This window comes from Wolffia australiana, chromosome 13 (assembly GCF_029677425.1).
Source record: "Wolffia australiana isolate 7733 chromosome 13, ASM2967742v1".
Lineage (NCBI taxonomy): Eukaryota > Viridiplantae > Streptophyta > Magnoliopsida > Alismatales > Araceae > Wolffia > Wolffia australiana.
The window spans coordinates 11,492,213-11,509,367 of record NC_135847.1 but is presented as its reverse complement, the minus strand read 5'-3'; the positions used below and the strand labels follow the sequence as shown (position 1 = coordinate 11,509,367).

At 39.6% G+C, this 17,155-nt stretch overlaps 3 protein-coding genes and 1 long non-coding RNA gene across 6 annotated transcripts; 2 read left to right on the top strand and 2 right to left on the bottom strand.

Annotated features, from left to right (window-relative positions):
* Window positions 1-233: 233 nt before the first annotated feature.
* LOC144711038 (uncharacterized) lies at window positions 234-2,697 on the top strand. Its single transcript, XM_078584950.1, has 2 exons — window positions 234-932; window positions 1,845-2,697. Exons 1-2 carry the CDS (start codon window positions 411-413, stop codon window positions 2,499-2,501), a joined length of 1,179 nt encoding a protein of 392 aa, XP_078441076.1. The 5' UTR covers window positions 234-410; the 3' UTR covers window positions 2,502-2,697.
* A 3,843-nt stretch (window positions 2,698-6,540) lies between these two features.
* LOC144711154 (uncharacterized) lies at window positions 6,541-7,576 on the bottom strand. The gene is made up of 2 exons (XR_013583482.1): window positions 7,470-7,576; window positions 6,541-7,349 (listed from the first exon to the last, which is right to left on the bottom strand). It is a non-coding gene; the product is annotated as an uncharacterized LOC144711154 (long non-coding RNA).
* A 224-nt stretch (window positions 7,577-7,800) lies between these two features.
* Window positions 7,801-11,547, top strand: LOC144711007 (mitochondrial phosphate carrier protein 3, mitochondrial-like). The gene is made up of 6 exons (XM_078584899.1): window positions 7,801-8,240; window positions 8,855-9,216; window positions 9,305-9,348; window positions 9,893-10,107; window positions 10,728-10,852; window positions 11,236-11,547. Exons 1-6 carry the CDS (start codon window positions 7,920-7,922, stop codon window positions 11,306-11,308), a joined length of 1,140 nt encoding a protein of 379 aa, XP_078441025.1. The 5' UTR covers window positions 7,801-7,919; the 3' UTR covers window positions 11,309-11,547.
* A 2,749-nt stretch (window positions 11,548-14,296) lies between these two features.
* LOC144711064 (uncharacterized) lies at window positions 14,297-15,638 on the bottom strand. Of its 3 annotated transcripts, none has more exons than XM_078584987.1 (2): window positions 15,146-15,638; window positions 14,297-14,491 (listed from the first exon to the last, which is right to left on the bottom strand). In XM_078584987.1, the coding sequence occupies exon 1, from the start codon at window positions 15,585-15,587 to the stop codon at window positions 15,150-15,152; it is 438 nt and encodes a 145-aa protein (XP_078441113.1). In that variant the 5' UTR covers window positions 15,588-15,638; the 3' UTR covers window positions 14,297-14,491; window positions 15,146-15,149. The 3 variants fall into 3 exon arrangements, with proteins under 3 accessions (XP_078441113.1, XP_078441114.1, XP_078441112.1); XM_078584988.1 differs by having other exon boundaries at window positions 14,297-14,448; XM_078584986.1 differs by having other exon boundaries at window positions 14,297-14,476; window positions 15,146-15,636.
* Between the last annotated feature and the right edge of the window lie 1,517 nt (window positions 15,639-17,155).

Genomic DNA, 17,155 nt, shown 5'->3' with positions numbered 1-17,155 from the left:
AGATCATCCCATCCGACATCTGGAATCAGTGTAGGGACGTGGACTGGATGGTTTTTTCGTCCGAGTTCGTCTTGGAACAAATTTCCATCCCGGTTTTCATCCAACCTCGTAGACAACACGATTTTTTCATCCTGGAACGAAAAAACCGTCCCACCCGCGTCCCTGCACTATACCTGCAACAGAACAAAACTGCAGATGACGGATGACTACCTAAAAGCCCACCCACGCCACCCAGCAATACCCTCTTCCAAATTCCGTCCTCTGAACGGAACAAGACGCACAGTAACCAGCTCAGAAGAAACCCTCTTCAGATCTTGCCCCTACATCAGAAGATCGACGACCCATCCTGCAAAAGCTGCAGAAATCTGCAAAATCCAGAGCGCAGGAGCGATCGATCGATCAAACCCATCATGGGTTCTGCTCAATCATCCCGAGAAAGGGGGGAAGAAGAAGAAGAAGAAGAAGAAGATGAAGAAGACGATGAAGAGGACGACGAGAGAAGAATCCCAGATCAGATCAACAAGAAGGTGCTCGAGCAAGAACCAGAGATCCTCCCTTGTCAAGCGTCGGCGTCTCCGCTGTCGCCGCAGCTCTCGCTGGCCGGAACGCCCAGGCTCGCCGGCGGGCCTTCGATCAAGGTTTGGGACCCTTGCAACGTGCTGGCCTTCTCGAGGGGTTTCGGGCCGTCGGATCCGTTCGGGGACGGTGGTGATCGGACGGTCGAGATCTACTTGATCAATCATGGAGAGTGCGGCGTCGCCCGCCGCCAAGATCTGATTGGAGGGCGGTGGCCGGCGGCGGCGTTGACGGGGAACGGCGAGCGCCAGGCCAGGGCGCTTGCCGTGTTCTTGAATTCTCAGAATGTTAGATTCAATGCGGTTTACAGCTCGCCGTTGGATCGATCTCTCGCCACCGCTGCTGCCGTTTGCCAGGTGATTATCATCAAGAAATTTGATTCTTTCTGTCGATTGTATGAATGTTTGCGTTTGATCTTGTTCTTGTTTCTGAACTCTGATTTGTTTTTCTGTTTTTGTTTTCTTCGTTTTCTCTGTACCCAGAAAAAAACCCAGAGATCGAAACCGGATTATTTGATCTTGAGGTTTATTCATCGTGGTGACGACGATTCTGTAGATTTGATTGCTACATGCTGAATGTTAGAATTCAAGGCTTCTAGATTTGAATTAATTATAACATGTGCTCTAGAAGGATCACTGATTTTGGGTGATCTTCCTTGATTTCTTCTAGAAAAACTTGTGATTTCGGGTGAGCTTAACTGTAGATTTATCGTATCAAGTTAAAGAGTAAACTCATTATTTTGCCATTTTTTCCTCTTCGCCTGAGTTCATTTGATCAATTGCATGAATGAGTGTCGTTCAGCTTCATCTCGTTTTTCTGTTTTTCCCGATTTCCTCTGAACCCAGAAAAACTTCAAAAGTAGACCAACTTCTTAGAGAAAGTATAAGGTTTAAAATTTAACGTACATTTGCTTATGAATTATGAGAATTAGAAAATCTTTTAGAAAGTTTTTTCAAGTTATAACTACAGTGCTCGTAGATCGTCTCTCTTGTATCTCTCAATGAGCAAGAAATGGGATTTTCGAAGAATGAATAAGTTAATTTTTCTATCTTTACTGATGAAACGTAAACTAAAGAAAAAATCATCATTTATGTAATAACTCATGATAGATAAGATCCTTCCCATCCCTTCTCCTCTTTCCTCTCACTTTATACCGTATCCCAATGACCTATTTTATAAAGTGGAGGCTCTCAATAGTCGATTGAAGTCAGAGAACTACCTTTAATGATAACACTCTTGATAAAATACTTACTGGAATAGCATGGCAGGAACTGGGTTTCTCAAAGGATGAGATACAGACGTCAGATTCGCTCACCGAAATGAGCCAGGGCCAGTGGGAGGGCTGTCACAAGTCAGAGGTCTACACTCCCCACATGATCAATCTCATCGAACAGACGCAGCCCGACTTCTGCGCCCCGTCCGGCGAGTCCCTGAGGCAGGTGGAGTTCCGGATGATGGAGTTCGTCAATCGGACGGTCCTAGGCGTTCCCCAGAAGCTCCTCACCGGCGATTTCTTCGTCCACCATCAAGCAGAGAGCAGAGACTCGTCTCGGGCCTCCGGCTCGGCCCAATGGGATCTCCTACCGAAGCACGGCAGGCAGAGTTTGGGGAGAAAGAGGTCAGGGAAGAGTCGCCTTCAGGTAGTGGCCATGGGCGAGAACGATGCCGACGAGGAGCTGCCTACTGGAGAACAGGCCAGTGAAACCAGTGGAGGGGTAAGAAGCAACCGGGCGCACTCGGCCATCGCCGTGTTCTCTCATGCAGTGCCGATCAAGTGCCTGCTGACTGGGATCCTTGGATCTGGGCCGTTGATTTCTAATCGAATCTGCGTTGACGATTCGTCCGTATCAGTGATGTGGCATTCCCTGAGGACTGGATGGCAGGTTAAGAGAGTCAACGACACCGCCCATTTGAGGCTGCTCTGACTTGGGAGAGTTGGGGGATGGCTGTTTTTAACAAATATTGATTTTTTTTTTTGTATTATACTATGTTGGGCTTTGTTGTTCATCTTCATTCACTTGCAATCTGAGGCTCCTCTGGTTGTGGATGATGGGTGGGTGTATTTCTTCTCCTAGATTGGGGCTTTATGTTTTATGTTGCAGTGAGTGTTGTTTTGCTTTAGCCATTATCCTTCTCAGACTCTGGCCAGGAACAGTTTGTGAGGAAGGTATTGTTGGGTATTTTTTATTATACTAAGTGGTGTGTTTATTGACTAGTTATATAGAATAAGGACTAGGTAGAGAAATTGTTGTAGATTTATGTAGTTAGGCATAATATGTTTTTTATTTTCATTTTTGCGAGTTTGTAAAATGTACGCTTTTAAATTTGTACACAATTTGAACCCTCTCTTTCCTGAACAGATTTATGTACTTCCTCTCTATCTCTATCTCTCTCTTGACTATATACATATACATTCCTTTCTTCAACAAAAAAATATACATATACATTCCTCTCTGAAAATCAAGCTCTCTCTCTCTTTCTCTCTTTCTCTCAACTTCTCTTTTAATTTGTTACTAGTTTTCTGTAAATTTTCAAGGTTGAGAAATCATGAAGTTACTCTACAGATATAAAACCTAAATATCATGAATCATCTTTAATACTGAAGAAAAATGACTTTGGAGCATATTGATAGGAAACTATATGAACTGGGTCCAACAAAATACAAATAACCAGGGGTGCTTATGGAGAACGGATATAATGACCTTGGGTCTTTTTGACATGTTAAAGTATCAACTTTGACATATCATTCCTCTCATAGAGATACCCTCTCTCCATAAAGAGAAGCTTGCTCTGATTCTTTATGCTGAACACATTGCACATGGATGTAAAATATACCTCAGCCCATCGCATCTTGAGAGAAAAAACCAAACAATATTGACTGAGGTTCATTTGAATTGGAACACCGAATGACTATCTGAAGTCTCTCTGGGTAGTGGGATGTCCATGATAGTAGTCAACAACCTTATGACCTAAGGACCTGGCCCTTATTTGTAGAGAGAGGAGAAACCATATGTCATAATAATAAATAAGATAGACTTGGCCTCCTGGCATTAATTTTTTCTAACCATGTCTTTGCAATTTTGTTAATCCCATCATTAATATAAGTGGATAGCATTAACTGGGATTTGTAAATGATAGTTTAATTACATGCGTCACGTACATAAATTATTTTCCACAGATTAAGGAATTAAACTAACACTCCTTACATCCTCCCTTAACCTTCATTGAGCTTCTTCTTTCCCTTCCCAGCCTGTTGTCTCTCTTTCTCAGATTCCCCATCCCAATTTCTGTCTCATATTCTTCAAAATGACCCAGGCTCATCACTCTTCCAAACTAGCGGTTGTTGAACTATTGAGAGAACTTGTAGAATATTAGATTCATACATAAAACTAAGATTGAAAAAATACCCTTTTTGATAAGTTCAGGGTCACACCCCAAGAGATGTGTAGGTGAACATCCGGAAAAGCATGGAAATAGAATTTATCATCTTCATGGCCAATACTTGACCTCTTTATTTCAGTATTTGTGGTTTATTTAAGAGAACATATCTCTATGCTAGAACATATCTCTATGGTTTATTTAAGAGAGCATATTTTGATATGTATAAGCCGTTGATATCAATTGTTAAATTACTGTAGAACATCAATGATAAGAAGACGATACCACCATTTGGGCTGGAATATTAGAAATAGGATGAACAAATATTCGAATTCATGTGGTTGCATTTAATTTTTTTATTTCTTAAAAATTTGGTATTTTATGTAAGATAAAATTTATTTAGAGAATTATTTAAATACCTTAATTCACCCCTTATCACAGACAATATTGATCACTCCAGTACACTTCTTTTAATGTGAATCTAATAGAATAAACTCTAAGTATCTTCATCATTCAGCAGTGCACCATGTGATGAAAATGTTAGTCACATATTTAAATCAATCATGATACTTCTTCGTCAATAGAATTATTAATAATTTAAAAAACTATGGTTGATATAACCTATTGAAAAATGTCTCAAGCTCAATGATTGATTTTTGACAAAAATAAATATAAGATTTTGCCATAATGCGACAAAACTAGCTGTTTCTCTTATATGATGTTTAGTGAGTGATTATGTACACAAGTATTTGTGTCAAAAATAATAAAATTATATAAATGAAATTAACAGAATAAAGCATTAGATAAATGAATTTTAAGCCTCAGTAACAGGTGACAGAGCTAAGTGATAAAAGGAATCAATTGATAATTTACATAATTTAAATAAATTGATTCTGAATTATATTGAGAATTTTTTAGGGGCGATAAAAGTGGATGGTAAGCATTGAAATAAAAATTGTTGGAATCAAAAGACTATAAAATTTGAAGTCCTCAAGATCCATGCAACTCGTTGAGGAACTCGTTTTAGGGGTTTTTTAGGGTCATCATGGGTATGAGGTTCATCTAATAAATTTATTGGTTTGTATCATAATATTGAGATATAAAAGTCAAATACTCAAGGCGATGGCACAGTGATCATTATGATTTTTCGGGGATTGAGATAAGAAGTACAATATTTAAAAATTAACAGTTATAACATTAATATGAAAATTTAATTATTAAGTAGTACTTATAATTGGAAAGTTGAGGTAATAATAAATATGATGATAATTAAGATAAATGTTTGAATATATACATCATACATATATGTGAAGGAACCTAATAATGATATCGATTAGAAGGAGATCTATAGACTTGACCTTAATACATGAGCACTTTGATGAGTCTAAAGTTATGCATATTTCAGTCTTTGTTTTAACCTAGAATTAAAACAGAATTAATATCTTTTTAAAACTCGACTGCTCTACCTAAAATATAAGCAAAGGATTAGTACTCACGGATATAATGTATATTTCTTATTTTATTTAAGATCATAAATTTTCAGGGAATTAGTTAGTTAGGGAATATGTATGTTCATGCATGCATGGGGAAATCATCAGCCTACTGGATAGAGATGAAAGAATTTCAAGTTAGAAAGCAAATAATTGAATATAATATAGAGCTTTTACTCTATTTTATAATTTTTTCAAAGTTCATAAACATCAGAGGCGCATTGCCAAATAATTGAAAGCAAAATTAGAGTTGAACTATGGAGATGTGAAATTTTCCTATCCTATATCATCAAAGTTTTGGCTTATGATCAATCATCAAAATCTTCAGAAGTACGAAATCATTAGAATCAAGGGAAAAAATGTAATTTCCTCACATTCTGTAATATGATTGCCATAACCACAATTTTGTAATTTTTTACTATATTAGTTCTGCGCACCAATCTATAGCATTTTTTCTGGACATCGAAAAGTTTTTAATTCCCAGTTGCTCGTAGAACATGATGACATGGTGCACCAGAAGCTCTAAAGATAAAAACATTTTAAATATTTGTTGGTCGTCAATTGCCCACCTTTGAAGGGACAATGCTATCAAGAAGGTATTGTTAATCACATTTGACCCAGGATAACAATGAAAATTTTATTCATATTATCTTCTTGAGTTTACAAATCAGGCCAAACATTTTAGCTTCATATACAATTATAATAACTAATGGTTGTAAAATACTCGTGACCATTTTGTTATTCCTCCATGTATGTGCATTTGGTTAATTTTTCACTCTAAGAGACATTCCAAGTCACTTAAATATGTCTATTTCCACCCTCCCCGACCCCACAAGTCCAAATCCCTCCATTTCTAAAAGAATTAACACTAATATTGCAGCAAATATTTCATTGATAGTGGTGAATAGTTTTTAATATATTTTTTAAGAGAAAATCCCAGCCCATGAATATTTTATACTCTTAAAGCGACCCTCCAATAAAAAAACGCATCAAGACTGATATCCAGCTACAAGCTAAAGGCCAAGAATTTCTGCCCCTAGTTTTAGCCAATCCAAATCCAACACGTGTTCTTCAGCCCTACCCACCACAGAAAATATAGCCCATGAAAATGGTCATAATTACAAAAGGTGCAATTCACAAGCCTATTACATTGTATTTAGAGACAAATTTCCAGAAATCATATACTTAAGCTTGCTCTGTCAAACACTAAACCTTAACATACATAAAATCTTCTTGGCAGTCTACGACCGCAACTCTGGTCGGGTCAGAATAACTCTGCTCCATGCGATCCTGGCTGGGTTGGTCTTACTCAGCAGTGCGCGACTCTGACTAGTTCAGTCTTACTTGGCGCCTTGTGATCCTGTCTTGGTTGGTCTTACTCGGCACCGTGTTTCCTCATCAAAATTACCCTCAATCTCGGGGAGGCACGAACTGACCACAAACGAAAAAAACTCACCCCCAAAAAGACTAATTAAAAAATTGACAAACTGACCATAAACGCACCTCGCAACCCTGGCTGGGTTGGTCTTACTCGGCACCGTGTTTCCTCATCAAAATTACCCGCAATCTCGGGGAGGCACGAACTGACCACAAATGAAAAAAAATCTCACCCCCCAGAAAGACTATAATCACAAAACTGCCATTCACGGGCCACCTCCAAAAGGCACAAAAACTGGCCGCACCATAAAATTCACCCCTGAAAGACTCCCAAATCACGAAAATGCCATTCCAGGGCCCCTTGATATTCTCCGGAGAGACCTCTCCCAAGTTCTTCGCCCCTCCCATCGCCGCCGAGTGGTTGCAGAGGAGAGAAAGAAGCAACCTCCCAACCGTGGTTGGGTCGGTCTTACTCGGCACTGTGTTTCCTCATCAACATCAGCCAAGAAATCTCGGGAGACGCACGAACTGACCACAAATGGAAAAAAATCACCCCCCAAAAAGACTATAATCACAAAACTGCAATTCATGGGCCACCTCCAAAAAGCATAAAACTGGCCACACCATAAAAATTCACCCCCGAAATACCTGAAAATTACAAAAATGCCATTCCAGAGGAGACCTCTCCGAAGTTCTTCGCCCCTCCCATCGCCGCGAGCGCTTGCAACCCTGGTTGGGTCGGTCTTACCCGGTACCGTGTTTCCTCATCAACATCAGCCGAGAAGTCTCGGAGATGCACTAACTGACCAAAAATGGAAAAAAATAACCCCCCCAAAAACACTATAATCACAAAACTGCCATTCATGGGCCACTTCCAAAAGGCACAAAACTGGCCAGACCATAACATTCACCTCTGAAATAACCCAAAATTACGAAAATGCCATTCTAGGGTCCCTTGATATTCGAAGGAGAGACCTCTCCCGAGTTCTTCGCCCCTCCCAGAAGAGAGAAAGAAGCGATCTTTCCTTGGCCGTTCTCGATTTCGCCTTCCACCCATCTCGCGAAACCCTAGGGGCGATCCAGAGCTCGGCGGGCAAGATGATCTTCTCCGAGAAGAAGCCCTCTGGCCAGTCCGTCATCCCCGGATTCCTCTATTCCCCGTCCTCCGCCGTCGGATGCCCAAGATCCAACGGCCTGGATCGTCTCGTCCTCGCCAGAAGCGGTCTTGGAGCGCCTACCTGCCTACCCACTTCCCCCAATGGCCCCGACAGCGCCAAGTTCCTCATCCCTGCGCCCATGGAGAAGATCGAGCTCTACTCGCCCCGGTTTTACGCGGCGTGTACCTTCGGTGGAATCGCTAGCTGCGGTCTTACCCACATGGCCGTCACCCCCCTGGATCTCGTGAAATGTAATATGCAGGTCGGTGTTTCTCTGGTTTTTGTTTCCCCTGGATCCCCTGGTTTTTGTTTCTCTGAATTTTGGTCCGTGTTTGCTGTTTGTCTCTTTGCGTTCATCGAATGCCTGGTTTTAGGTCAGATCTTTGTGGGTCCGATGCTTTTCAAATTTCTGTATTTAGGGTTTCTAGGGGGCTTGTTGTTGCATATTCTCCGTAATTTTTGTCGGAGCAACATCTAATCTCGACTCTCGAGTGTGTCTTGAATTTAAAGTTCTAAATGCACGAATAGTTTCCATGACGGGGTTCTCATATTGAATTCTTTGATGCAATTCCGCTTGAAATTTTTCCAATATATCAGTCTTTCATATTCAGCATTATTTTGATTTGACCCGAATATACGCTCGAATGTATCTTGAACTTTTTGGACTCAATTAGCTGAAAATTTTTCATTTTTTTTAAAGATTTCTGCATCTAAGTATTCTGGGAACCCAATTTTGCGTAATATTGATTTGTTTCAAATCTAATCTCTATTATTTTTGAATTAATTTGAAGATGCAGAAAATCGTTTTCTTGGAGGTTTCAATCATTAGTTCTTTGTCCTAAAATCATATTTATCTTTGAAATTTTCATTTTTCAGATCAATCCTGCAAAATACAAGAGTATTTCATCAGGATTTGGGGTCCTGCTCCAGGAGCAGGGAGTCAGAGGTTTCTTCAGGGGATGGGTCCCAACTCTGCTTGGGTACAGTGCCCAGGGTGCTTGCAAGTTTGGTTTCTATGAGTTCTTCAAGAAATACTATTCCGATCTCGCCGGGGCCGAAAACGCTGCCAAGTATAAGACACTGATCTACCTTGCTGGTTCTGCCTCTGCTGAAGTTATTGCAGACGTTGCTCTCTGCCCAATGGAAGCTGTGAAGGTGCGAGTGCAGACGCAGCCGGGCTTTGCTAGGGGGTTGTCTGATGGGCTCCCTAAGTTTGTTAAATCCGAAGGCGTTCTCGGGTATGATAACTCTTCTGAATAACGAAAATATTTTGGGCGTTTATCAGTCTTTATTACCTAATGGTTTCTTTTTTGTGATGAATTTTAGGCTGTACAAGGGAATTGTTCCGCTCTGGGGTCGTCAGATTCCTTGTAAGATCTTTGTTTTTGCTTGCTTGTTCATTCAATCTCAATCTTTTAATGTTCCCTTAAAAAATGAATTATCGCGTCTATCATGTTCATTCATTTCTTGAAATGCTATCTGAGTACTTGAGTCAAACCGACATTAAGAGAAGGATTGAATAGGATAGCATTCAACCAGCTCATTGCAAAAAGTTCTTGATTATTCTTTACGTAACATGGAGTTATTGTGCATTCCAACAATGTTTTCCTGAAGAAAATTCCATTGTTTCTATGATGCGATTCCGTTACAAGGCAAGAACATTTTTATCTTTGTCGTTTCAGAACACGAGTGGTATTTTGGTCATTTCACATGTAGATCGATTTCTTTTAAATAGATGTATCTCGTTCTTTGGAGAGACTGGCCAGATTGAACGATTCAATTTTACAGCGGCATGAATTGCACCGTCTTGAATATTGAAATTCTTCATAAACCCATACAAATCTACTCAATATTTTTTAACTAGTGTTTATGCCGTGTGAATTGTATTTTGGTTGATCTGAGGTTTTTTTTCAGATACCATGATGAAATTCGCCTCATTTGAGACTGTGGTGGAGATGCTCTACAAGTATGCCATCCCGATTCCCAAGGATGAGTGCACTAAGTCACTTCAGCTTGGTGTTAGCTTCGGCGGTGGTTACATTGCCGGTGTTCTTTGCGCCATTGTCTCCCATCCTGCCGACAACCTTGTCTCCTTCCTCAACAATGCCAAAGGAGCCACTGTCAGCGATGTAAGTGTTCATCCCATTCGTTTATTGCAGTGTTTGTGTCAATCTAACCACTCTGTTATTATTAAACATTGCGAGAGCAGTGTTCTTCCTTGGCTGTCATGGGGCTGAAAAGAGGAAGAACCTCATTAATTACAGAATCGATATGGGTTCAAACACCAGTTACCTTGATGGGTCATATGACAGATACATAATAGGAATCTGTCATAGGCCCATTACAGACTTAAGAGAGTTCAATACTCAAATAAAGAGTGGTATTGAGCCTCTTCATTAATGGCCCGACACCGGTTACAAATGATTTGATGAATTGAAAAAAAGAACACAGGAAGGCAGAAATAGAACAAAACTTAGGAATGAATTTGACTGTCTGCGGACGCAATCAAGAAACTGCATCTTCGCAGGTTTCTCTGTTGATCCCTGTAAATATCTGTTGAATGATTTTTCCTTGCTAGCTGTGCTTAAGATTTTGAAATACCCACAAATTTCTTTCCGGGTATGATTATATTTCAGATTAAAATAATGAGAAATGTGAAGATTGATAACCCTGAAAGATTTCCTACTTATGAAATACTCTAAGACATGGTTTAATTATGGTTTGAGATGAGAATACGGGTTGGTTGCAGGCGGTGAGTAAGCTCGGGGTGTGGGGTCTGTTCACCCGTGGGCTGCCTCTGCGTATCGTTATGATTGGAACGTTGACCGGAGCTCAATGGGGCATCTATGATGCCTTCAAAGTCTTCGTCGGCCTGTGAGTTGCCTTTTCTTCAGCTTCATTCCTTCCTTTTTTTTCTCTTAACTTGTTGAATGATGGAGAGATCTCAAAGCTAACTTCAATTTTTTTTCATTTAACTTGTTTGTTATGGAATTAGGTTTGTAAACAGAGGAAGATGGGGTGGATATTTCTTGATTTTCAACCATTTTATTCATTTTCATCTTTTCAATCAACATACACATAGAGAGAAAGAGGAAGCCTTTTATTTCATATTTTTATTTTATTTGTTCTATGGATTTCTTATTTCTCTGGATAAACTCTAAAAAGACTTGGAAAGATTATGAGAGGTTTTTTTGATGGACACTGCCTTTTTATGTTATTGCGTCTAATCTCATACTTGGTGGGTTGATTGTTTGCAGGCCGACGACGGGAGGGGTCACTCCCGCTCCGGCGGTGGTGGCGGAGGGTGCTGGCACCGTTCCGGCTGCCTGATCTTCGGCTAGGTGAGGTGGTTCACGAGATTTTTTAACGTTACATTGGCGCTAGAAATATTATGCATAATTGGGGAGAGAGCGTTTTTGGTTTAGCTTAGTTTTGCGACCTCTGGGGAGGAGATTGAGATGGCGAATTGTGCCATGAAATAAGCTTCTTTTTCATGACCAATCAGTTTGAAGCTACGTAATCTTTGTGCTCTTGCTCCTTTTTAATAATTTTCTTTCTTTCTGTCTAAATCCCTCCCTATGCATAATAAACAAAGGAGGGTGAAAAATTAGAAAATTCACCATCTCTCTACTTCTCAACATGCTTGTGACCTGATGGCAGCTGAGTAGAACAAGTTTGTTGACTTTTGACTCATACCTTAGTGGAGGGAATAGAGAACCAGGACGTAAATTAGACTATATGCTGTTTCTTGCCTGGTTTTTTGTGCCAAAATTTGCTTTTGTTTTACATTTTGCTCAAGTTTATGTCCATAAGATTTAGTAGATAGACAACCCACTTGTTCATGCATGACTCCAAAGCGACATGGAAGGGCAACATAAAAAAATGTACATTAAGAGGCAAGACAAATCTGTGGTTGTGCTCATTGAAGGTACATTAAAAGGCATAACGATGTCATAGTGTGTGGGGAGATTATCACGTATTTTGCCATTTAGGTGAAGATCATTATCATCTAATTGATAATTCATCTCTATAGAATGTAAGACAAACTAAAAAAATGATAGTGAATGATGAAACAAACAGTATAATAATTCATGTTGGAAAGCTAGATCCTAAATAAAGAGAACCAATTATGAGGAAGATATACATGTTTTACAAGGAAAGAGATTATGATAAAATGGCAAACTCTAAAGATAGGAAAACGGGTGTGCCAAAGCTTTGAAATGTATAATAATGGATTCTTCTTGGAAGGGTAATGACGCAGACTACTGTTGAAAATTTCACCTGACCTGTGTTTTCTTTTGTCACCCATCTTGAAACATAGGTCTTCATCTGTGGGAATGGATGACAATGCCGGATATCGGTGTCGGTTATCAGTTTTTTCAATGTCGTACTTGTAGATAATAATGTACATGGTATATTGCTACTATGACGAAAGATAATAATATATTATTTACATACATAAAAATATGTGCAAAACACAAATCTGGCCGGAGAGTAGATAACAGTCAGTAAGACCTAGTCAAGTAGACAATAATCAGAGTCAACAAGGGACTTGGTAGCCCAACCCGGACTTAGACCAAAAGTTTTCATTGCAATACAGGTCAAAGTTGGCTTAATGCTCAGCAGATACTCAAGGAATTTGTCAGTTGAGTATACAGTCAAAGATTTTATAAATATCATTTTTTTGCTTTTTCTTCCTGGACAATGATACCTTAAAGAATAATCCGACTTCCGAATAATGGATTCCAATATCTGGATATCGATATTAAGTTGGCTATTAGATTCCAAGATTCAGTACAGCGTCCACCACATCCTGATCCCTATGGCATGTGTACCAATATCCAATATTGGATGTATATTGGATATTAGTTCAATATGTAATTTATTGTACATCAGCTATTGGTTTGTCCAACATTGGATATCGGACGGACGAACACTAGTGCTTTCATATGCAATGTCCATGCTGCAGTTCTCCATCACACACTCTATGATTCATGAAAAGTGAGGGATAGACAGCTGCAAGCACCATATCAAAATATGACATTGGAAATACACATCTTGCCAAGGATTATTATTCCAAATAATGCTTAAACTTTGATAGAGATATATGTCTATACTTAGAAGCAAGAAAAAATGTATTTGGCAAGGATCCAGCCTTAGATCAAGTTTTTTCTCAACCAAGTATGTGCATGACAATATCGATCAAAGGCTTATGGATGATCTTCAGTTATTCCATAAGACTGAGATTCTTCTTCATCGTAGCATAAACTTTGTAATTGACATTGCAAATTATCCTATGCAGAATGATATCGAAGAAAAAATTCACCTGATTATCATAAGTTTGTTCAGTATATATAGTGATCTCAACAAGTTTAAGACTTACCAAACGACTGCATGGCAACATGTTTCACATGCTATATTGTTAGGCATGCTTATAATCTACCAACCAGCTTGAAGATTGATGGGGCATCAGCATGCGATTTATATTAAGATTTATTTTGTTTTTAGTTTGCATGTTGTTAATGAAAGTTGCTCTTCTGAGATTCAACAATAAACCAATACATATATAATGGGTAACTTAGACTAGATCAATAGGGACTCTATCTTTTTATTCCCTTAAAAACGATTGAGGCCTTTTCTTTCTTGCAATGCCGGGGGAAAACGATTAAGTAAATTTTAAATTATTTTTCTCAAGATTTGACCTGGCGCTTAGTGGGTAAGTTTCAAATCATATTTTCATGATCTTGCTTTGTTTATAATTCTTTTATTTTCCATGTAATAAACTCCCCTGAAAAAATCAGATGGTAGGAATTATCTTCTCTTTATTTATTTTTTATTCCTCCCAGACTCCCTAATTTACTTTTAATCAACTGACGAAGGGGTTGCCGAATAGATTTTTACAGATGTAGACTAAGTCCATATGAAATTAGACATTTTGTAGTTTTCCTTGCATCTTTTGCTATTTTTAAAAATTCCAGATAATCTCATGATTACTGGATATCCTTACAAAGCAAATCTAGAGCTTGATGTGGATAAAAAAAAGATTTTTGTGCTGTCTTTTACACAGTTATTTTTAAAATAGTAAAATATCCTTAATCATATCTGATGGACTTCTTTAGTAATTTTGTTTCATTTTTGTAATATTTGATGTACTTTTTTTTATTGTTCTTTTCTATTTAACCCATACCCATTCTTTTGCTTGTAATCAGAGAAAATCCAGATAAATTTAGACATTTGCTGTTTTTCTTGCATTGTTTGCTAATCTTCATTTTTTTTCATCATCTCATAATGACTGGGTAGCTTTCAAAGTAACATACAGAGTTTGAATTTTTGTGCTGTCTCTGGCACATTTTTATTCTGAAAGAATGAACAATTAGCCTATAAAAATGGCTATGTCCCAAAATCTATTACACTTAAATAAAAGGCACTGACCTCGTCATCTCAGTTCATCCCACCACAGACCAAATCCTCTGCGCCGAAGAGCAGTCATCAATATTTCTACAGAGGAAGAAACTACAAATTAGAGAAAATAAGTTTCATAAGATTTAAGGTAAATAATGCAGCTCCTTGAGCAAAAAATAAAGCCACAGTTTATTCCCTGGAGATTAAAATTAGAAAAGACTTGAAAAGAACCAATCCATTGATCGTTCTTGATTAGTGAACCGATACAAATAGTGTTCTTTCCATTTAAGGTATTTAATTGCGAGAGAAAATCCTATGAGACCGATCAAATCGAAGTTTTTCCTGAGAAATTAATGTCAAATCAGTGAACAGAAATAATTTGAGTCATCGGAAATGCAATAAAAAATGCCGAGAAGAAAGAATCTCAATCATAGAGCATGAGTAAAATCCAGTGAAAAAAAGAATAAGAATCATCGAAGAGAACGAATCAGAATCGTCGAGAAAGAACACAATTCAGTGAAACGATTGAACAACAATCATCGCCGATAATGAACAAGAAATCAGTGAAAAAAGATTGACTCAGAACCATCGACAATGAACAAAAAATCAGATTAAACGCAAGAACTAGAACCATCGGTAATCATTCAGCAACACTCAATCTCAGCGGAAAGAAGAGCAAGAATCAAAATCACCGATAATGGTCCGATGAAACCAACCAAAAAATAAAAGTAAAAAAATCGAAATTTTCTCGGTTCCCAGGCTCACCGATTCACGGGACGCTCTTCCCCAGCTGCTGAATCGCGAAGAAGATCTTTCTCCTGGATCCAACAGCGCTGATCCCCATCTCCTTGAGATCGTCAAGGGTCAAGAACGGCAGAACCTCTTCATCCACTTCGTGGATCTGGAAAACGGGAACGTATCGGCCGAGCCCTAGCCGGTTGAGCCAGGCTCTGACGCTGCCGTCCTCGATCGAGCGATCTCGATCTGGGGCCTCGATCGGGCTGGAAGACTCGCCGGGCTCGCCGTAGTCCCTGTAACCCTCGTCTTCGCTGCGGTGGGGCAGGCGGGTCGCCATTGACGGATCTTCGAGGTTGGGGAGCTTGCCTGGCATGGCGGTGGGGCGATGATGGCTGCCGATTTCGCCGAGGCGGACGCTCGGGCGGCGCCGCCGCTTGGCGCCGCCGTTGGCCGGCGGAGGAACCTCCATAGCTTCTGCCCTTGAAATAACAGATCCCCCCCCTCTCAACTCTTTACTTCAACTGTAAGAGTTGTTTTCATCAGGACGATGGGGAATAGGGCTTCTTTGTCGTCGTCGTCGTCGTCATCGTCATTGTCGTCATGATCATGGTCATCATCATCATCGTGATTATGGTCTCGGTCGTGGTCATTGTTATTGTCATCATCATCGTCAGCGTCATGGTCATGCTCATAGTTATTGTCATTATCATCGCCCGCGTCATGGTCATTATACGGTCATCATTGTCGTCATGATCATCATTGTTGTCATCATCATCGTCATCATCTTTGTCATCATCAGCATCGTGTTCATGGTCATGGTCATCATCATCGTCAGCGTCATCGTCATCATCATTGTTATCACCATCTTTATCATCTTTGTCATCATCAGCATTATGTTCATGGTCATGGTCATCATCATCGTCAGCGTCGTCATCATCATTGTTATCATCACCGTCAGCATCATGGTCATTATCGTTGTCATCGTTGTCGTCATGATCATCATTTCCATCATCATCATCGTCATCATCTTTGTCATCATCTTTGTCATCATCTTTGTCATCATCAGCATCATGTTCATGGTCATGGTCATCATCGTCAGCGTCATGGTCATCATCATTGTCATCATGATCGTCAGCGTCATGGTCATTATCATCGTCATAGTCATTGTCATTGTTGTCGTCATGATCATCAATGCCATCATCATCATCGTCGTTGTCAGCATCATGTTCATAGTCATGGTCATGTCGTGGTCATCATCATTGTCATCATCATCATCGGCGTCACGGTCATTATCATCGTTATAATAATTGTCATCGATGTCATCATGATCATCATTGTTATCATCATCATCATCAACGTCTTGGTCATTATCATTGTTGTCGTCATGATCGTCATTGTCATCATCATCGTCGTCGTTGTCAGCATTATATTAGTGGTCATGCTCATGGTCATTGTTGTTGTCATCATCATCCTGAGCGTCATGGTCATCGTTGCCGTCATCATCATTGTCATTGTCAGCATCATGTTCATGCTCATGCTCATGGTCATCATCATTGTCATCATCATCATCATCAGCGTCATGGTCATCGTCATCGTCATCATCATTGTCATTGTCAGCATCATGTTCATGGTCATGGTCATGGTCATCATCATCTTCAGCTTCATGGTCATTATCATCATCATAATCATTGTCATCATTGTCATCACAATCATCATTGTCATCATCATTGTCGTTGTCAGCATCATGTTCATGGTCATGGTCATGATCATTGTCATCATTGTCGTCAACGTCATGGTCATCATCATCATCATCATCATCAGTGTTGTGGTCATTATCATTGTCATCGTTGTCGTCATCATCATCATCGTCATCATCATGTTCATGGTCATGGTCATCATCGTCTTTGTCATCCTGATTGGCATGATCATGGTCATCATCATTGTTTGCATCCTCATTGGCATGATCATGGTTATCATCGTTGTTGTCATCCTCATTGGCATTATCATGGTCATCATCATCATCATATTGGTCATGTT